The sequence below is a fragment of the Oncorhynchus kisutch genome, linkage group LG12, assembly GCF_002021735.2.
Source record: "Oncorhynchus kisutch isolate 150728-3 linkage group LG12, Okis_V2, whole genome shotgun sequence".
Lineage (NCBI taxonomy): Eukaryota > Metazoa > Chordata > Actinopteri > Salmoniformes > Salmonidae > Oncorhynchus > Oncorhynchus kisutch.
In genome coordinates this window covers 19,373,954-19,396,695 of record NC_034185.2, presented here as the reverse complement: position 1 = coordinate 19,396,695, position 22,742 = coordinate 19,373,954, and the positions used below count along the sequence as shown (strand labels likewise).

Genomic DNA, 22,742 nt, shown 5'->3' with positions numbered 1-22,742 from the left:
GAGCCTCTACTGCTTGCTCTGAACACAAAAGGTGAATTCTCCTTCTGTCTTCTTTTCCATGTCTGCTCCCAGAGTGATTGATGAACCTTCACTACTAGGCTGGTAGACCCAGTCTGCTGTTTCCAGCCCAGGCAAGACTACACTGTCTCCCAGCCAGTTAGGCTATAGCTGGAAACCTAGTTATAACAATGAGGGAGTACACCCACCTCTTACACACACACACACACACACACACACACACACACACACACGCGCATGCACACACACACACACCATCTCTACTTCCCTTCGTCCACTGCTTCAACATCCCTCTCTCTCCTGGGTGCCGCCAACATTTAATACCAGGGAATTTTTCTCTCCTACGTGAGTCACAATGTCAAATGGGAAGTATTGGGGATTATGTCATAGCTCATTAGTGTCAACCCTGGGACCATACTGTCGCCGATCTTGATGTTTTCATAGAGGCTCCCAATCTATTAAAATTGAGATCCTTAAGTGGGCCATAAATATCAAACTTGTGGTCATGACAGAATGAAATCTAGAGGACAGACTAAAAACAACGTACTGTGTGTAAAACATGTCTGAGGTGGTTCCTGTCTGTGTGACATCACACCCGTTTCCTTGGCCTAATATTTGTATCATAGGCTAAACCAATGTATGTTATCTGCAGGTGTTTAAAGTGTTGAAATGACCTTGTTGTTATTAGATTTCCTGTCTACTGTGCAGAGCCTGTTAGATGCAGCAATCTCCCACTCATTTTCTATTTAAATGCTGTTAAGTAACCATGGCTTTTAAGATAGTATACGTCATCGAGTACACTCAGTCAATAATGTGGGCGTCAGATACTCAAGCTTGACTTCAGTAGTTTGGTAATTAAAAGCAGAGTAGTTTATAGAGGAGCAGAAAGAAAGGAGTTTCTATAATGAACTGACATTTTCTCTGCCACTACTTCCGCCACTGTAGACTTACTCAGAACCAACCGGCTGAGTGAAAGAGAAGCGGATATTAAAATCTTCCAGCGTAATGTATTCATAAAGGTATTCAAATGCAGCGCATGAGAGAGAGTGGGCTTCCGGATGAGTTAGCTTTACAGGGGGAGGTGTTGGGGGTCACTAATACATTCTCTAACATTGCAGACTGAGTGATTGCACAAACGCTTTCCCCCAAACAGTCACTTTGAGACGGGCATAACAATTAATAAATGTTCTGGTACACTAAGCCCCTCGGGTTTGTTAAAAGTCTTGTGGCTGTCTGGGTTCTGGTCTCTATAATGTTTAGTACGTCATTAATGGTTGTCACAGGGTGCTGCCTGAGTAATCCACAGGGGAGGAATAGAACAGTTTAAAGGAACATGCCTTGTCCGTATTAATAACCTACCCAGCTCCCTCACTCATTTTCACCCCTCAAACATTTGAGATGCTTCAAGGCCACTGCTACCCCTTCCTTTTTTAAATGATCATTGGATAATTCACTTTTTTCTCTCCTGTGGAACAGATCTGCAAATGGTGTGCATTGATCTAATGATGGTACCTAGTGAAAACAAAACATTGCAGATGTGTGTCACCTGTGGTTGAGTTAGGGAGGGAGGGAGGGAGGGAGGGAGGGAGGGAGGGAGGGAGGGAGGGAGGGAGGGAGGGAGGGAGGGAGGGAGGGAGGGAGGGAGGGGTGAAGTGGAGGAGTGAATTTTGGATGGGCTGCTGGGTGACTGACAAGAGTCCTAGCAGAAGGCTCAGGGCCGGAGGGGGGTAAATGTGGAGGATCTGATGATGAGGCCTGCCTGAGGATGTGTCCCAAATGGCACCCTATTCCCTACATAGTGCACTACTTTTGACCAGGGCCCTTAAGTGCCCAAAAGTAGTGCACTATATAGGGCAGGGTTTCCCAACTGGCGGCCCGAGAGAGAGAGGGGGGGGGCTCACAACAGTTAAAATCTTCATTCAATTTCCAAACAAACACACGCTAGAGGTGTCTTGAGACTGTTCTAAACTCAAACCAGAACATCCATCGATCAGGAGAAAGGCGGCTGTCTGTACTTATAAAAGGACCAGTCACAGGGCAGGGTGCAGAGAACAGGCATCCAAGATGGCCCAAGTTAGGCTGCCTAACCTTTTGTTGTGGAAACTTAATCGTCCCAGTAACTGCGAGGCCATTGTGAAAAATATATATTGTTACCTTGCTTTGGTTGGATTGGTAGGATTATATGTGACATATCAAAACAGGGAGTTTGTGACAGGGTCTCTGGTGTCGTGTGTGTTACTGTCAGGAATGCAGATGAGCCCTAACAAGGTTTAAATCCAGCACCAGTCATTAGCGGGGAGATCATCTTAAAACAAATCTGGGGTCAGGCCCTGTTGGGGCCCAACAGCTCCGAGAGCCCCTCTTCCACTGGGTCACTAAACAGCATGACACATAGAGACATCAGCACTTTATCCGCTCTGAGCTCCAACTTCAACCTTCCTTCCCACACAATCAGGGCTCCCCCTCCTCCTTCCTATGCGAAATCCCTTTGCCTGCTTATTTCATAGACATTCTCATAGGATATAGGATAATAATTATTTATTTATTTCTTACATTTATAAAACGCTTTTCATTATACAGAATAATCTCAAAGTACATCAAATAATAAATAAAGAGAAAACAAGTAGAGACAGCTAGACATTAAGAACCCAGCTGACACTACCAGGGACAAGGACACCAAGGAGCACAGATATCAACAGAAAGCCCAGAGTCTGTGGTGCCTTCAGGTGGTCCGGGAGGGCAAGCTGAAAGCTGAAAGGATATACTCTACTGTATATTCATAACTTCAAGTTCAATTAGTATTTTCCATTTTCTGTGGAAGTTCTGGAGTGAAACCTTGTGTCATAATTTGTGATTCTGAGAAAATAAAAGCATTGTTTCATTCAGAACCTAACTGGCCTTGAGTCATGACTGTGTGGAAGTAAGAGTATCATACACCAATCTGTCCATCTTACAGATCACACCAGCAATGAGCAATGCACGCCCCATCTGCACAAAGATTTGAATTCATTACCTTGAGTTTATTATCTTTGCTACAAAAAAACCTGCCTATGTTTACTTCTTCTTGCTTAACAATGGATATTCAAACATGTGGGAGAATTTAAATATTCAGAACTGTTACAATGTACAATTACAAGCTTAACTTCACAGCTCTTCACACCCGGTTCAGTAACAAGACACTTTAATTGTGCTGTAGAAGGGGAAAAAGAGACTGACTTTCAGAGTTTATGCTCAGTGCAACAGATAATTACTCTGCTATAAACCAGGTGTCGCGAGGTTACAGGTACATTTCACTAAAAGGATTTTTGAATACCTATGTCATTAGAGAGAATAAGTGCTGCCGGTTCGACCGCCATCTCACTGGAATTTATTTTACTTCATTGTAATATTCAGTATAATAATATATGCCATTCAGTAGATGCTTTTATCCAAAGCGACTTACTATCATGTATGCATACATTTTACATATGGGTGGTCCTGGGAATCAAACCCACTACCGTGGCGTTACAAGTGCCATGCTCTACCAACTGTGTGTGTGCAGCCGTGTGAATAGAGTGTGTGTGTGTGTGTGTGTGTGTGTGTATTTGTTTGTGTGCGTGCGTTTGATGAGTTTGAGAAAGAAATACAGATTTAAACATGCAACCAATTGCATGGATAAAAAGTTGATTAAAAAAGACTGTGTGCAGAGTGGGTTTGCCCATCACTTATTGACACGTCTTGTTCCAACAGCTCCCTCCCAAGTCAGTGAGGTCATTAGGGAGAGAGTGCAGCAGCGAAGCGTCCAGCTCTCCTGGCAGGAGCCTGAGCAGCCCAACGGAGTCATCACTGAATATGAGATTAAGTACTATGAAAAAGTGAGTGTGTTTGAGAGAGAGAGAGAGAGCGAGAGAGAGAGAGCGTGTGTGTTGCCTGTCTGTGTATGTACCTGTGTGTGATTGTGTTACAGCTTTGAACACAGACAACTTTGGCTCTCCCAAACCCCACCCCCCCCATCCCCATCCACACCCCCTCCCTATCTCTATCCTCTCCTTTTTAGTTTCATTTTGCCTACTCTTCACTTCACATTCTATCTGCATGCCATTGCGAGTGGGATCGGCAGGATTCTGCGAGGAGATCCTTTGTCCCATAATTGCAATAATGAATGAGACGCTCATAAGATTTTAATCAGTCCCTGGTTCTTCACAGCCACCCACACACACATACCAGGCAGCACACACTTTATCATGCTACTCTGCCATCATTAACAATCTGTTTCTGTATCTTCCCTCTCTCCTTTCCCCCCTTCACCCCCTCATATATAATATAACCTCAGCTCTCGCGTGTCCTAAGTCTGAGCAGATGAGCAAGGTAGCGATGGGGTTGAGGAGGTTGAGAAGAGTGGGTTTAACACAACAAATCAAAGGGCTAGATTCCATGACTCCTGATGTTCCAGGCCCTGTTGGCCATGGCCTCTCAGGCTGCCAGGAATCAGTCTCCTGTGTCACGTACTGTAGCTATAGTCTGCCCAGCTGTAAAATTGGAAGCAAGCATGACTTCACTCCTAACAGGCTTTGGCATTCCATTTGGGTTTTTTGCAGAGCAAATCATTTACAGATCAACAACAAAAGACACAGTACACGCAGTCTGTAAATTCTAAACGGATTCTGAGCCTGGCATCATAGCTTTTTTTCTTCCTATTGGTTCGAGATAGAGAGTCTACACAGAGAGTAATTATTTAACCCCAGATAGGGTTAAATAGTTCATTAATAATCTTATCTTATCATTCTTATTATCTTCTGAAATCATATAAAAACACCAGACAAACTGAGGCATTCAAACATTTACAGACACATTCTGTCTGTATCTTGGTGTCTCAGATTGAGTCAATTCATTCATCATCTAGACATACTGGTGTCTACTATCTACGGTTGCAAATTGACAGGATGATTATAACACAAATCCTGTTTGTTCCTCTCTATAGGACCAGAAGGATCGTATCTACTCCACAGTGAAGTCCAGATCCACATCAGCCACAGTGAACAATCTGAAGCCCAGCACAGCCTACGTGTTTCAAATCCGAGCCTTCACCACGGCCGGCTACGGCACCTACGGACCCCGCCTGGAGATCACTACCAAGGAGGAGGCCTCAGGTACCAGCAGAACACATGCACAGGCAGAGATGATTAGTGTGTAGACCTTCATCAAAATGCCACTGATCTCATAGCTCCATTTATCCCATTTAGAAATATGGTTGAGTATCGTCCATAAGGAGCAGTAGGTCCCAACTAAAGTGCCAGGGCTCAGAAATCATTACTCTCCTCTCTCGCTGGTGTTTATATAGCAACTGAAGTGACTTGATTTAAAATGCATGAATTCTCCCAGTCATACACCATGTGCACTGACAGTATAAAGTGCCTTAGCACCATTCTTTTGAGCAATTGGTGGTTTGTCAATGCAAACAGTCTAACAGCATAATAGGCTCTGAACGGGAGACAATCCAAACCGAATGTGTCATTGTTTCAAATGAAGGGCACCAGCATTACCATCTGGGACCGTTAAGCCCACTTTCTGAAGCTGTGGAGCCGTGCATGCAGAGGGCCCAGAAATAGAACTAGCCTTTCGTGTCTCTGTGGTAAAGGGTGAGAAGGGGGTTATCAGTCTCCCTGCTCGCTACTCATTGGTTCTATTATGTCCTGCAGATTCCAATGCCTGATGTGCTGAATGTTCACACTGTGTGCCCTTTGTCTGTGTGTGTTTGTTTGTGTGTGTGTGTGTGTGTGTGCTTGCATGTGTGTCCCTCTCCAAGCATCCACCATTGTCTCCAGCGAGCAGAACCCCGTCATCATCATCGCGGTGGTGGCCGTGGCGGGGACCATCATCCTGGTCTTCATGGTGTTTGGCTTCATCATTGGGAGAAGGTACGCTCTCGCGGGCCCCATTGACTCTCCACTGCTGTGAGTCTCTGCTTGTCAGTTAGCCTTTCTGTCACTCACAGGCCTCCATAGCCGTGGAGTCAGTCCACCACACACCACAGGCACCCATCGTCTATGGCATGCTGTGCTAATGGATTGTGATGCATCATTTTCCAGTCCTCACAATGTGAAGAACAACTGACTCGGTTTTTTGCATGTTTATTTTTTTTGCAATGGATCCATTATAGAGATAAAAGTACTCTAAAATTAAAGCTTTTGTCTTACTCTTTGTGCGTCTGTGTGCGTGTGTGAGTGTGTGCGTGTGTGTGCCTGCACGTGTGTTACATCATTGGTGTTAAACAGTAATACACTCATGACACTGCCTGTAGCCGTCTCCTCCCAGATCAACCCTCCTGTGTGTCAGTCACCACCCTGCTCTCCTCCAGTGGTCCTTCATTTCTATGTGGATAGCATTTCATCACAGCATGCTTTACATTGGGGTAGAGCCATACACATGTTATTTCTATATCCATTTGACATTAACCTGCATGTCAATCATCACTCCATTATCAGTTCAGTTTGTTGGCAAACCATATTGTACAGTGCTATAGAACAACCATGTACTACGAATTACCTGCCCAAGGGTGCGTTCAATATATCAATGTTACACATATAACAAGGACTACTAAACAGTATTTTACAGAGTATGTATATGGAATACCAGAGGTGGGTACTTTAGTTCAACATCAGCAGCCAAACAGTGTTCCCATGCTTCTCAACTGTATCTGTACCTGCAGCATTGTGGCGCTGCATTAAGATTCTAGTAAAACAGACAGTCTTCTGCCTCGGCCCGATCAATTGATTGTGTGTTCCTCCGCCTCTCTCCCTGTCAGGCACTGTGGCTACAGCAAGGCAGACCAGGAAGGAGACGAGGAGCTGTATTTTCAATGTGAGTCCCTTCTTTCCTCATCAGCTCACACACATATTGAAACATCTCACTTACAGCATGCTCCTGCCTGTCGCCTCACAGGAAGTGGGTCCAACAACATTGCCCCCAACTGAGTTTAAAAGTAATTGGCTAAGGTGTATGTAAACTTCCGACTTCAACAAAATGTACATACACCTTAGCCAAGTACATTTAAACTCAGTTTTTCACAATTACTGACATTTAATCCTAGTAAAAATTCCCTGTCTTAGGTCAGTTAGGATCACCACTTTAGTTTAAGAATGTGAAATGTCCGGATAATAGTAGAGGGTAGCCTTCCCACAATAAGTTGGGTGAATTTTGGCTCATTCCTCCTGACAGAGTTAGTGTAACTGAGTCAGGTTTGTAGGCCTCCTTGCTCGCACACACTTTTTCAGTTCTGCCCACACATTCTCTATGGGATTGAGGTCAGGGCTTTGTGATGGCCACTCCAATACTTTGACTTTGTTGTCCTTAAGCCATTTTGCCACAACTTTGGAAGTATTCTTGGGGTTGTCCATTTGGAAGACCCATTTGTGACCAAGCTTTAATTTCCCGATGTGTTGAGATGTTGCTTTAATATATCCATATAATTTTCCTCCCTCATGATGCCATCTATTTTGTGAAGTGCACCAGTCCCTCCTGCAGCAAAGCACCCCTACAACATGATGCTACCACCCCCGTGCTTCACAGTTGGGATGGTGTTCTTCGGCTTGCAAGCCTCCCCCTTTTTCCTCCAAACATAATGATGGTCATTATGGCCAAAAAGTTCTATTTTTGTTTCATCAGACCAGATGACATTTCTCCAAAAAGTACGATCTTTGTCCCCATGTGCAGTTGCAAACCATAGTCTGTCTTTTTTTATGGCGGTTTTAGAGCTTCTTCCTTGCTGAGCGGCCTTTCAGGTTATGTCGATATAGGACTCGTTTACTGTGGATATAGATACTTTTGTACCTGTTTCCTCCAGCATCTTCACAAGGTCCTTTGCTGTTGTTCTGGGATTGATTTGCACTTTTCGCACCAAAGTACAAAGTACCAAAAGTACCAAAAACAGAACACGTCTCCTTCCTGAGTGGTATGATGGCTGCGTGGTCCCATGGTGTTTATACCTGCATACTATTGTTTGTACAGATGAATGTGGTACCTTCAGGTGTTTGGAAATTGCTCCCAAGGAAGAACCAGACATGTGGAGGTCTACAAAGTTTTTTTCTGAGGTCTTGGCTGATTTCTTTAGATTTTTCCATGATGTCAAAGCAAAGAGGCACTGAGTTTGAAGGTAGGCCTTGAAATACACCTCCAATTGACTCAAGCTTCTAAATCCATGACATAATTTTCTGGAATTTTACAAGTTGTTTAAAGGCACAGCCAACTTAGTGTATGTAAACTTCTGACCCACTGGAATTGTGATAAAGTGAATTATAAGTGAAATAATCTGTCTGTTAACAATTGTTGGAAAAAGTAGATGTCCTAACCGACTTGCCAAAACTATAGTTTGTTAACAAGAAATTTGTGGAGTGGTTGAAAAACAAGTTGTAATGACTCCAACCTAAGTGCATGTAAACTTCCGACTATACATCTATTGAGAAGAGGACACGAGGCTCCAAACTGCAAACACATGAATATGAGAGTTGTCAGAGACAGTGATCCAGGGCAGAGCTGAAAGAGAAAATTCTTCATAAAAAATGTAAAGGCCCAACTTTTCAGCCACTTTGGTAGGATAGGAGCATGCTGTCGACCTCCTGGTGGTACTCGGAGTAGAGATGTAGAGATGTACACACATATTTACTCTATCCCAAGGTTCCTCTTCTAGGCTCCTTTAACCAATACACACACACGGACACACACATGGACACACACCACCCCATCCTAACGATGCCCCTAGAGATGCAGCCACAGACATCTTCCCAAGCGAAGCCCAAATGATCTGTTGCTGTAGGCAAACTGCTGATTGTGAAACAAAGGTTCAAGGTGTCACATTTCCACAGTGGTAGAAAGAGGGCTGTGTTGGCTTTTCGCAATCCTCGGCTGATAAGTACCTGACAGATCAAGCTGCAGGAAGGCACAGGTCCTTCAGCTAAAAACACTGGGAGATGGAAACGCAAACAAGAGCTCTCCGCTGTGTGTTGTTGGGCCTAATAGAGGGACTGGCAGGGTGACAGAAGCCAGATAGTGCATGAATTCAACATGTAGGCCCAATTTGTCCTCTGTCTAGTGCCCGGAAGTCGTGGTAAGATGTCTCCCTATCAGATCCAGTGACAGCTTGGATGGACAAAGCAATTATAGGATGGATTGGAGGGAAATATCAGCTGCCATCGCTGGAGCTCCTCGCTGGAACACACTGTGCTTGTGTTTATGTTACTGGATAGGCCAACATGACTTTCCAGGATGTATGCAGAGGATATTATAAAATTAATGTTTGTCATTATTGAGCCTGGAGCTGATTAGTCATTTAATGATGGTGTTTGGTATGTCTGTTTTCCTTGTTTCTGTCTGTACTGTGTTTTCGCTGTGTGTTACTCTTCCACTATGTGCATCTCATTAAATAGCTTGTTGTATTGAAGTTGGCAGGTTACGTTATAATTAGGTATAATTTGATATGAACAAATTAGGTCAGTGGAACACAGTCATGTACTATAACCCTGTAATTTATTAGTGTGGTATTATATACATGGGAAGAACTACACTGCTTCTTTCTCAGGCAGTGGCTTTTTTTTACCCTACAGATGTAGGATCTTAATTTGAGCCAGTTTGCTACAGCAGGAAAATAATCCTTCAGCAACAGAAATGATCTATTATTATGTGGATTTTAATTAATGGAATTATTTATAATCCACATTTTTCGTTAGGGCGTCAAGTCTGACATTTTAAAGTTGAAATGACAAACTTTAGAATCCTTTTTAAAATTTGAATACACATTTCTGTTTCTCAGCAAATTGTGAGTGATCAAATTAAGATCATACATCTCTATGTGCACATGAATATGTATGAACCTTTCCAGTATCATTGTGTTATAATCGTAATATTGTACTAGTTGTGATAGAACTAAAGTCACCCTTATCTGGGTAGCAAAATCCAGAAGGTTATCAAGTCACAGACCATAAGAAAATAACTTCTTCTATGACTCGTATTACAGTATATGAGGGATTGCCTTACCAGACTTTTAAATTCACTGGCAGAGCTTGAGAGACTTAGCTAACTCAAAACCCTGCTCAGTATAGCAGACAACCTTCGCAGCAAATCCCATTCTAGGCTGCTGAAATCCTTGTCGCTCCTTTGTGAGGAGGTTAGGAAGAAAATATAATAACGTTTTCATTTCTATTGGAGGAAAATCAAAAAGGAGTAACATAAAATAATAAATGTCTGGTTTAGGGTGTTTGTAGAAAGACCTTTTGACATGGATGCGTTCCATCAGCTGGCTGTTTAGCAATTCCTTCTGAATGGTTGCCCTTGGTAATGGTGTGCCTGTCAAGCTCCCGGCCAGCCTGGTGCTCTGTATGCATATTTAATCGTAACAGTAATCCCCTTACCTTTCTACAGTTAAATTTCCAGGCACCAAAACATACATTGACCCTGAAACCTACGAAGACCCGAACAGGGCTGTCCATCAATTTGCCAAGGAGCTGGACGCGTCCTGCATTAAGATTGAGCGAGTTATTGGAGCAGGTGAGTCTGGCTGATATCTCCCAGCTCTCTCTGTTTAGTCACGTATACTCATACATCATAATGACAACCACATATTTACACCTTGAATGGGGACACGGTTTATCCTTACCGTATATTGATAGTGGGGAAAAGTTCATTGCAATTAATGTGTGGCCCTGCTACTTTGTAAAAGGCAAGACAATAGCAAAGCAGCTCACAGCTGATAAATTGCTGCCACAATAGTTTTAGAGATGCAGTCAATGAGAGTATCTATATATCCACAGCTTGTCTTATTATGTGTCTCTGCTACACTCCGCAGAGCAGAACAAGATGTCCTACTCCAATTTGTTTTGTCCTGCAGCGCAGCTGTTTTGTCTGAAAACACACTAAGCGCTTTGTCAAAACATGAAATGCTAGTTTTTCTTAAGGGTCATGACAGGTTATGTCTCTGTCTGTCTCTCAGGAGAGTTTGGGGAGGTGTGTAGTGGACGGATGAAGCTCCCAGGGAAACGGGACACGTCAGTGGCCATTAAAACCTTGAAGGTGGGCTACTCTGAGAAACAGAGGAGAGACTTCCTTTGTGAGGCCAGCATTATGGGCCAGTTTGACCATCCCAATGTTGTCCATCTGGAGGGAGTGGTGACCAGAGGTAAGGACTGCATTCTCTTACACGCACACCCGCATGCACACACAAACGCATACACACACGCACACACATGACTAAAGCTCTAGCAAGGAATTAGAGCAAATGCACTCAAAGACCATGCTTTAGGGTCACATAAAATGTAAACATTTCTTGTTTTTAGCTTGCATTTCAAGTGTTAAATTGCTAGTCATTATAAACGGAATGTACAAAACATTAGGAACACCTGCTCTTTCCATGACATAGACTGTCCAGGTGAAACCTATGATCCCTTATTGATGTCACCTGTTAAATCCAATTCAATCAGTATAGATGAAGGGGAGGAGATTTTTAAGCCTTGAGACAATTGAGACATGGATTGTGTGTGTGCCATTCAGAGGGTGAATGAGAAAGACACAACATTTTAGTGCCTTTGAACAGGTTATGGTAGTAGGTGCCAGGCGCACGGGCTTGTGTCAAGAACTGCAATGCTGCTGAGTTTTTCACACTCCACAGTTTCCCGTGTGTATCAAGAATGGTCCACCACCAAAAGGACATCCTGCCAACTTGCCACAACTGTGGGAAGCATTAGTCTACATTGGCCAGCATCCCTGTAGAACGCTTTCAACACTTTAAGAATATTTTGAAGATAAATACACATCCTAGAGGATGAGAGGACGAGAGTAATAAACTAAATATAGTACTAATGGTCAATAGGGAATTGTCGATGTAAATAGTTGGTCTTCAGTTCAACAGCTGTTTAGAATCTGTGGAATGTCAGTCCTGAACTCAGAGCTACGCTTGCTACGTGTGCTACGTTCTGTACATTGAGTCGGGAGCAGGATACTTGTTATTTGGCCATTGGCCCAGTCGTACTGCAAGGACATTCTGATTGGTCAACCCCAGGCTAGGGTGGGGGATTATAAATGGCATCCTGTTCCTTTGTTCGGTGGAGAAAAGCTGAGGACAGGGGAGACTAAACATCTACCTCCCAGCATAACATCTTGATTTGTCCTCAAATAAACCTATTTTTCTCCCCCTGATTTGCTTTGGAGTTTGTGTTATTGAAGAATAACATCAATTGCTAACAACACCTTGTAGTGTCCATGCTCCGACTAATTGAGGCTATTCTGAGGGTGAAAGGGAGTGCAACTCACATATTAGGAAGGTTTTTCTAATGTTTTGTACATTTAATGAATCACGTGAATGTGTGAAAAGGTTAAGTTGCCAGACCGACTGCGAGAGGAAGACATGAGAGGAACATTTTACAATATATTTTGCTAGCTGTACAATGTGAAAGTGCTGCAGTCAAGAGGAATGACATTGAGAAGTATCTGATTGAATTAGCCTTGCTCCCTGTTTTATTTTTTCTAATTTAGACAGCCTAATATAAGGGGCAGATGTTAACACTTAATTACAAACAAACGGCTCAAAATAACACCGAGGCGGAAATGTATTTTTAGCAGGCCGTCATTAATAAACACTTGCAAGCCATATTTATGAGTCAATTAACGGAAAGTGTCACCTTTGTTTTCAGGAAAACCGGTGATGATTGTGATTGAATATATGGAAAACGGCTCATTAGATGCTTTCCTCAGGGTGAGAACCTTTCAATGCATTCAAATGGCAAATCCCTTACCAGTTATACATGTATAATACAATATGTTCCCAATAAGAGCTTCTTATTCTATGAATAAAAGCACTGCAATAGCTTTGTGACCTGGATCTCACTGGATCTTGATTAGCTGACAGTTGTCCTCTGTTGTGTACAGAAACACGATGGTCAGTTCACAGTGATCCAGTTAGTGGGGATGCTGCGGGGCATAGCAGCGGGGATGAGATATCTCTCTGACATGGGATATGTCCATCGAGATCTGGCTGCACGAAACATCCTTGTCAACAGCAATCTCGTATGTAAAGTATCTGACTTCGGCCTGTCAAGAGTGATCGACGATGATCCCGAGGCTGTCTACACAACAACGGTGAGTCAATTAAGCCAGCCCCGTATTACTTTCCCTTCCTAGACACCTTGCGCTCTCTCTGAATACTCAAATCCAGCCAACAGCCAATGCATGAAAATGTAGTATAAAATATGGATGCATGCCCATGCATGCCTGTGCTAGCTAGCTATTCAATATGCAAAGCATGCAGTCTATGTGGTAGAGTTTTTGCTTTGAAAGTTTTCAAGTTTTGCTGACCCTGTGTGCAGAGTTATAACTCTATTTTAATTGATGTTTTAGGGGAAGATGCAGGATATAATGAATGTGATCTTTACTCCAGCCATTGACCTGCATTTTACTGAACAGGGTGGAAAGATACCTGTTCGATGGACAGCAATGGAAGCCATCCAGTATCGTAAATTCACTTCCGCTAGTGATGTGTGGAGTTATGGCATTGTCATGTGGGAAGTCATGTCCTATGGGGAACGGCCTTACTGGGACATGTCCAATCAAGATGTGAGTTGCTCTCTTACATAAAGTCAAGTATACACCAAATGTCATGTCAGGTTTCACATGTAGCTCAGGGACTACCTACCATATTGCCCAGGGGTTAACAGAATTAACAGAATTCTTATAAATGATTTAAACATGGGCCACAATTACTATTCAGAGTTAAATGAGGTGGATTGTTAGCTTTTAATTGATTCCGTTTTAATCAGAGAGTGATATTCATAAAATGTATATATGATAATATAAAGAAAAAGAGTAGCTACCCAGCATACAAATAATTTTCTGACTTCAAAACGGCTTTTAACCTTTATAATGAGTTAGGATAATGAAAACCAAATTTGCCATTAGCTGAGTTCAATAATTCCAGAGCTATTTACTTAGTCATGTAGAGCCTTTAGTTTGAACTGCAGTCATTGCTTTGTTTCAGCTAAATTGGAACAGATGAACATTGCATAGCTGTTCATCATGCTGATCGGAAAAGTGGCTTTAGAGGAGTTTGGCCGCCAATTCAAACACCAGTAACGATGATACTCACAGATGTAGGATCTTAATTTAATCTAATTTTGTAGCAACTGAAAATGTGAATTATTATGTGGAGTAGAATTAATGGATCATTTTTGTAGGGGTTGATACATTTTTTGTTAGGGCAAAACAAGTCTGATCATTTTAAGGTGGAAATAAACTTTAGAAGCCATTTTAAACTTAGAATACACTACAAGTTTACAGGAACAGGAACATTCTCAGGAACGAATGAGAGTGATCAAATTAAGATACTACATCTATAAGTAGTAACATTTTTACATTTTTTATTTAACCTTTATTTAACTAGGCTAAGAACAAATCATGATTTTACAATGACGGCCTACCCCGGCCCGGCCCGGCCCTCCCCTAACCCCGACGATGCTGGGCCAAATGTGAGCCGCCCTATGGGACTCCCAATCACGGCCGGTTGTGATACAGCCTGGGATCAAACCAGGGTCTCTAGTGACACATCTAGCACTGAGATGCAGTGCCTTAGACTGCTGCGCCACTCAGGAGCCCAAAATCCACCAATGTTTGCAAATACTAGTCTGGGAGATGCTCCAGTGTTAGTTGTCTCCCTTGGCAAAGTTAAAGATGATATAATCCAGTAGGACAAACATTCTTCTCCTCAGCAGAAAAAACTAAAAAGGATTATATTACTCTCAACTCCTCCTAATGGGAGGCCTGCTGATTGAACAATCAGCTGGTAGAAATACTAAACATGATTAGCCATTTTAGTGCTTGACAGGCATCAATGTCAGGCATTTCAGTTCCTCTGTCAAGATGTTGGCAAACAGCTCCTCTGGGATACACAAAGAGAAATATTTACATTTCCTCAACAGTTTCAGTGTTTCGACACTTTTCCTTCCGTAGTTCAGTGTTGTTTGAATAGCCCTGACAGGAATAACAGATTAATATTTGCAGAAAATAAATCCTAGAATATAGGAAGAGACTGTTGAGTCTCAAATCAAAGTTTCCCATTGCCCCTAATGTTAAATGTTCTCACGCCATAGACTTTCAATGGACTTGGTTTTGAACTATTGACACAGTGAGAATGGATGTAGCTTTAAGGATATGCAGATGCCCCCTATTGATGAGACAAACAGTATAAATTATGCATCTAAAGGAAAAAAGTGCCACTGTTGGCTAAATGAATTACAATCATGTCTATTGGTTCTTTATAACAGACAGGAGCAGCTCTTCCAGTGACTAATCTCAGTGCCATACAGGGACATACTATTGCTACTCTCAATAGCTCCTCATTTGGGTCCTGCTACTCTGTGTCCTTGTGTCTCACCATCATCTTTACATGCTGACACTGAGCGATGAACATCCGGTCTGGCTTGTTTCCCCTCGATGTACCACGTCTGTATATAGGGAACCACAAAAGACTTATGTACTGACACTTCCTGTTTATCTTGATTAGAGAATGAAATGGTAATGAACTGTGTTTATGTGGTGGTAATGACTCTCCTGTGTTTCGGTTTCCCCAGGTGATAAAGGCCATAGAGGAGGGGTACCGCCTCCCTGCTCCCATGGACTGCCCTCCAGGCCTGCACCAGCTAATGCTGGACTGCTGGCAGAAAGACAGGGCTGATCGACCCAAATTTGATCAAATAGTTGGCATCCTTGATAAGATGATTCGCAATCCCAATACCTTAAAAACCCCTTTGGGAACATGCACAAGGTAAGGAAAGCTTGTCTCATTAACCCTATGACTGAGCACTACAAAACTCTAATGAAATAAATTGAATTTTCAGCTTCATTCATTAGATTTGACCATGTTTGCTACAGATGTAGAATCTTAATTTGACCTACAGGTAACTGCCAAAATAATAGAAACACTTGAGTAAATGAGGGATACAAAGTATATTGAAAGCATGTGCTTCCACACAGGTGTGATTCCTTAGTTTATTAAGCAATTAACATCCCATCATGCTTAGGGTCATGTATAAAAATGCTGGGCAAGACATTATTTTGGCTACCATTGCTATGCACAGGGCACGAGTGGTTACTGAATGGTTGCTTGAAAACAATGTAAACCGCATGCCATGTCTGTCTCAGTCACCAGATCTCAACCCAATTGAACACTTATGGGAGATTCTGGAACAGCTTTTTCCACCACCATCAACAAATCACCAAATGGTGGAATTTCTCATGGAAGAATGGTGTCACACCCCCCCCCCCCCCCCCCCCAATAGAGTTCCAGACACTTACATAATCTATGCCAAGGTGTATTAAAGCTGTTTCAATGCCCTAGTAAGATCATTTCTGTTGGTGTTTCCTTTATTTTCTGGCAGTTACCTGTATATTGTCACAGCAAAATAATCCTGTGTTTAGTTCACAATGTTGCTTGATTGGTGCTTAGGCTGGAAACGTTGTCAATAAAGAGGTGAATTGGGAACTTTAAAAGTATACTACAATTTTAGCCAGCCAAAAGTAGGCTACATGATGAGTGCTATATTGTTTATATAACTGTGCGTTTTCAGTGAATTTATGTCAATCACGAAGCTCATCTAGATTTCCTGCCGAGCAGGAAAACTCTCAGCAACAATAGAGTGATCAAATTAAGATCCGCCATCTGTTTAAGACTCTGGAAGTATGTATTGTTTCTTCATATTTCATTCCTATGGAACTACATTAGTGGACAATTCAGAGCATCCAATGGTTGATTTATCCATAGGAGTTCACAGATGAAAGATAAATCCCTGAGAATCAATAAGCCAAAGCAGCTTCCATGGCTTTATGGTCAATAGCAGGGCTTTTAAATCAATCGCTGTAATGAGTTCCTGGGACTTTCAGGTGCTGTGGGAACTCTGGACCCCACTGTGACATTTGTCAAATTAATTATATTTACAGTCTGAACACAACCTCTCTGGGTGAGATTGAGAATGTAACCCCCCTGAAAATGTAAAAAAAATCTATTCCGTTTCTTGGGGCCATTGTGGAGGTTTGAAGCGAAAATTGCCATCCAACTGATGTTGAGGGTTTTTGATAGTTACTTAGCACACATATTTGCCTGAAAAAGAGGATCAGATGGCATAGTCACTTTTGAATTTGATATTGAAGTGTAAAAAATGTGTTAATTTATTTTTCACCTGCAATTTACTGCACCCCGGGATGTCTTTGGCTGTCTTTGTGTTTTGTTTCCAGCTGAATTTGTATTTTCTGTGGGAATGTTTTTGCATAAGATGTTAATGTCTTTGTCTTGCTCATCCCACAGACCGATTAGTCCCCTGTTAGATCAGAGCACACCAGACTTCACGACGTTCCGCTCGGTGGGGGAGTGGCTGGAGGCCATCAAGATGGAGAGATACCAAGACAACTTCACCGCCGAAGGCTACAGCTCACTGGAATCTGTGGCTAGGATGTCAATCGAGTAATGAACTTTAAAACACTTGTGGATGCCAAAGCCACCATAGCCAGTTCTGGAGAGTTATTTTATAATTATTTTCTCATTCAAAATCCTTGGATATGCCCGAACTGAATTTAAATTTCATCATTTTGATTCATGAACAAGCCTGTCGAGTTTTACATGTATTTTTTTTATCCTCCATTTCTCCTTTAATGAAATACCTAGTGCTATAAATCATGAGACGTTTTGAGCATCTTTGTGTTACAGTGCTGTGATTTATGATTGGTTGTCTTGTCTTGCAGGGATGTGATGAGCTTGGGGATCACTTTAGTGGGACATCAGAAGAAGATCATGAGCAACATACAGACTATGAGAGCCCAGATGCTAAATCTCCACGGCACGGGCATCCAGGTGTGATGATAGACTACAGTGCCCCCTGTGGACAGGGGGGCAAAGAGCTATATAGAGCAGCGCTAGGGCAGAACTTCCCAGGATAATCATAACAAATCATGTGACGTGACGTCGTCTCCTGTGTCTGACTCTGTTTTTCCGGATGTTATCGGAATTAAAATCATTCCTTTGTTCCTTGGCAAAGGATTTAACCCCTCTTTAGAACGGGTACTAAGGAGAGATTGAGAGAATACTCCCTGGACATGATGCCGCTCTGAGAAACTCAACCACAAATAGAGATGGAGCTTTGGAAAAGGAGTTTTATCCATATTACCTTGTTCTTTTAACCTTATGAATTTTTGGGGGGGAGGGCACCATGAAAATGGATTTCACTTAAAAAAGAAAAGAAATCCCCGCCGAAACTTTTTTTCCCTTGCAGTGTTTAAAAAATATAATTTTTATTCTAGTTTGTTAATTTTGTTAGTTTCAGAAGGCACAGTGATATGGTCTGGTACGTAAAGTAATCTAACATCTTTCTTTCGCGTTACAATTTTTTCTTCCTTTTATTTTGGACTTGACAACAGGGTAAACGTTCCCATCAAAAGGACAGGGAGGATGAATATGGTGTCTGAACATTTTGGTGGAGATGATTTCGACCAGTTTGTCTTGAGACACTACTGCCTGTTTTAACTGTTTGCAGTGAGTTGTGTTTTTTCTCCCTGATGTTTCTGAAGTGGAAATGGCATCCTGCACCTCAGATCAGTGACTTCAAGGATAGTAGTATTCACTTGGTTTTTTCAAGCTTGTAAGAGTGGCTTGTTGTATGAATTTTTCTGAAGACAGATGATCTCATTGTATTTCAAATTTGTATGTAAGAATTGCGAAACAGTATGACACCAACAAGGCAATTCGATTTCAGATTGATCACAACTTTTATATCTAATATCAAGCATCAAATTGGCAATGTTTATGTTTACCACATGAATTATTTGACCTTATTGTCCAATATACTTTCAATCTGAAATGTTTTGTTGTTGAATTATTTATTTGAACGTTTCCGCAGACAGCACTATAGAAAGGTTGTATTGAAACTTAAAGAGACTTGATCCACCGCAAAGGGTTTGAAATGCCTAAACAAGCATATTTTTTGTTGTTGCAGCAAATGGTATTTGTTTCCTATTTTGGTGAAAACAGTTGTCAAGGGTGAATCTATGAAAGGCTGTGTATGTTCATTCTACAAGTAATTGTCCCTTAAAACGAATGTATTCCCATTATTTTTCGGCACTTCTATGGCAAGTTTTTTTGCGATTCACTGAGACAGTCTTTTGTAGGGTTGAATGGACAAGTTACCTTTTTTCTTTGTGGTATCCTGTCATCCTGAACTTGAATAGATCAAATCAAGTGCATGCACAGTGATGGTTAACGCAGTCAGTGTAGGGTAGAATATTGAACAGAGCAATAATTAGCCCAGGTGGAAATGGTCCTCTGAGATATTAAGGTGCTGGGTTTTACACAAATATCAGTTGTGCTGGGAATTTTTTGGGGAAATGTTCTGTCACCAACAGGAAAAAGGAATATGTATTGACCTTTTTCCAGTTGAAGATTACCTGGATTATAGGGCTGGGACGATAGATTGGTACAGTACAATACCGAGTTATCAAATAATGAAATAGTAATGCCACTTACGAAATGGTATACCGTGGCATGCTAATGACTTAATAACAATGTCACAGAGTATGAGTATGTTTGGAATATATGGCTGTTACAGTGGAGTGAAATGACATTCAACCAGCAGAGAGTCGTACATATTAGTCATGACATCATCTTTTCCATTGCAGCACACTGCATTTGCAGGCGTTCAGTTCGGTGTGAGGTACACTAACTACACTAACTAATATTATCATAATATATTGAAAATCCTAATACTCCTTATTATGATGCTCATACTCTGAAAATCACATAGCGTCCCAGCCACATGTTTATTAATGTGTCTCTGCTCAAACCTTTCCAGGCAAACAGGGTGATGTAACATGCATAAAAGTGTTTTCTAGGCTTTTTTCCTTAACTTACCTGGCCCTTCGCATGTTAATCACGGCACAGAGATTAGGAATGGGCTCTGCAAAGATGTGCTAAAGAGCCAACCTAATGGTGCCATCGCAGTCTTCTCTTTCTACAACAAAATGAATGTTATCACGTTGAATATGTCTCCAGCACTCTGATGGTCGATTCACTCATTTCTTTGTCATTTAAAGTAAAGAAAATATAGGTATTTCCAATTGCAATTATATCCAAGGCTGTCTTTATGGACTGATCATAGATTCAGATTTTCAAAGCTGCAGCTTTTCCCAATGGTTTATTTAAGACGCCTTTTAATATGCCTGTAGATTGAATTGGTCTTCAGAAAACCAACCTTGAAACACTATCATGGACTATGGCTGCAAGCTTAGTTTTTGTAAAGCCATTAGTGACTTTGTCTATTTCTTCCTAGATTAATTTCCATTGTGCTCGGTCCAAAGGGACTCACACCTGTGGGGGGGTACCCAGGGAATCAGACCATGCCCAGCCCGCTCTGGGCCCCATGTCACAGACAGACCCATTCTTTATCCATACAGCAAAGCTCAGCAATTGGGAACATGCCAGCCCTTTGAATTGAATACCAGCGTAAAGTCATTCAGTCAGCACAAAACTCCCCAGTTCACAGGAAGGCAAGCAGGCTCTCTCTTTCTCTCTCTCTCTCTCTCTCTCTCTCTCTCTCTCTCTCTCTCTCTCTCTCTCTCTCTCTCTCCCCTGCTCTGATCTCCAACAGCGGGCCCCTAGGGGCCTTCACACCCCGGAGCTGGAGGCCCCCACTCCCCCTCCTCCCTCTCTCTCTGAGTCTGGGGTCCTGTAGAGACAGCAATTTTGAGCCAAATTGAGATTAAGACCTGGATACAATCGATCTGCCATATAAATAATCTGTAACCTTCACAGGCCTTCACAACCTTCCATCCTCATGGTTCCTCTCCGATTTTACTTTGTTTCTTACCTGTTTTCTTGTTGAGGATGTTCAAGTGAATATATGGGGATGTTGTTCTGTTTCAACAAAGCTGAATGCAGTTTGTGTGGTGAGTTGATTGGATTCAGGAATGAGAACACATTTTAAATACAAAGTAGAATGGTTATTATTTTCAAACCTTTTGGACAAACTGTTGGAAATTGTGGACACGCCTTTGCAATGCATAGGTGTTGGATGATTCCAAAGAGTTCAGCACTGTTGATTGTGTCAGAAAGATCTGAGGTCCGAGGGGAACTTTGTATATGTTTTAATTGTAAAACCTGTACATTTTTATTTATATAGTTGTCTTTTTACACATATTACTCTGTAGTGAGCTCTGAATACATTGAAAATGCACTATATTTTTCTATCTCACTTGCAGAAGATTATTGTCACCCAGAAGATTTCAGTTGTACATACTTTCTCATTTAGGACCAAAGACAGGTTTTCCATCTAGAAATGTATTTTGTTTTTATTTTCTCTTTTAGTTTAATGTACAGTTATATGAATTGTCAATGTATTATTTATTTTTTTCTGTGATGAGAGTATTGAGTATTCATCGGTCAAGAGTATTTTCCCCAAACAGCAGAACTTTAAAATCATTACTTCTTAGACAATTTCCTGTTACATAGGACATTTCTTTTTTGCTTTGTAACCTTTGTAATAGACTGTACATATATTTTTGGAAATATAATACAATCTCTATAGAAATCTTTTGTTTCTCATTGGATTCTTTTCCATCATAAATAGCTACTATTATAAAGGATTTCCATGTAACCGTGGTACAACCTTTGCTTTTAAACAGTTTCAAAGAGTTTAATATATTCATCAACACACACACCATTTTGTAAATCATTAATCCGTGTTCTTTGAAAGTTAAAGTAAGATTACAATCAAAGTAGTTTTGATTCAATCTAAACAAATGTGATACATGACTGTTTGTGTTTTTGTGATAGTGAGTGTGTGTTGTGTGTGTGTGTGTGTGTGTGTGTGTGTGTGTGTGTGTGTGTGTGTGTGTGTGTGTGTGTGTGTGTGTGTGTGTGTGTGTGTGTGTGTGTGTGTGTGTGTGTGTGTGTGTGTGTGTGTGTGTGTGTGTGTGTGTGTGTGTGTGTGTGTGTGTGTGTGTGTGTGTGTGTGTGTGGTGTGTGTGTGTGTGTGTGCTTGAGACTGAGTGACATGGGAGGGTACAGTCTATATGAAGAACAATAGCTGGGATGTTGTCATTACGAAGACATTACTAAACCTCCAACATTGCACAAAACATCTAATTAAGCTCCATCCTGAGGGAATTTTAATCGATTTATAAGGATTATATCTCCTGTTATTCTAATATTTATTTTATTAAGTTGGAATGGTATCAACATCTCGTCCCACGGGCTGATGGACTGCAATCATTATTAAGGGTTGCACCCCAAATAGCACCTTATTCCCTTTATAGTGCACTACTTTCGACCTGTGCCCATAGGGCTCTGGTCAAAAGTTTGGTACTATATAGGGAATAGGGTGCAATTTGGGGTGCATCCATAGTGTATATTTCTAGGGGAGTTTGGCCCCCATCCATGCATTTTTGGGTGAGTAGGAGAGGCTCTATGGCTACTTCTCTGTCACCACTAATCCCTACAGTACACTACAGCCTGCTTATCGTCCTGCCATCTGACATGGACGCAGAAATGTTTGAGTATTTTGATATACACAGTAGAGTTGGACTGATTTAATAGCAACACAGAGTGTTCTTCCATCCTCATGGTTCCTAGTTTGGCAGATTTATGCTTAGGGTCCATTGGTAGGTTGGTTGTATGTTATCGTGTTTTTTTCTCACAACTGCAGGCTGATTGGACATAGTATTGACGTTGA

The 22,742-nt window shown here is 41.7% G+C and overlaps 1 protein-coding gene across 2 annotated transcripts in view; it reads left to right on the top strand.

Annotated features, from left to right (window-relative positions):
* Positions 1 to 21,653, top strand: part of LOC109900658 (ephrin type-A receptor 7) — an 87,048-nt gene extending 65,395 nt beyond the window's left edge. The window contains exons 6-17 of one of the 2 annotated variants that reach the window (XM_031837059.1): positions 3,748 to 3,872; positions 4,979 to 5,147; positions 5,804 to 5,915; positions 6,803 to 6,858; positions 10,411 to 10,536; positions 10,979 to 11,164; positions 12,675 to 12,736; positions 12,910 to 13,119; positions 13,444 to 13,593; positions 15,603 to 15,796; positions 17,333 to 17,488; positions 17,767 to 21,653. In XM_031837059.1, the coding sequence (XP_031692919.1) occupies positions 3,748 to 3,872; positions 4,979 to 5,147; positions 5,804 to 5,915; positions 6,803 to 6,858; positions 10,411 to 10,536; positions 10,979 to 11,164; positions 12,675 to 12,736; positions 12,910 to 13,119; positions 13,444 to 13,593; positions 15,603 to 15,796; positions 17,333 to 17,488; positions 17,767 to 17,881 (1,661 nt within the window). In that variant the 3' untranslated portion in view covers positions 17,882 to 21,653. The remainder of the gene's footprint in view (positions 1 to 3,747; positions 3,873 to 4,978; positions 5,148 to 5,803; positions 5,916 to 6,802; positions 6,859 to 10,410; positions 10,537 to 10,978; positions 11,165 to 12,674; positions 12,737 to 12,909; positions 13,120 to 13,443; positions 13,594 to 15,602; positions 15,797 to 17,332; positions 17,489 to 17,766) is intronic. The other variant, XM_031837060.1, reaches the window with a different exon arrangement.
* The last annotated feature ends 1,089 nt before the right edge of the window (positions 21,654 to 22,742 follow it).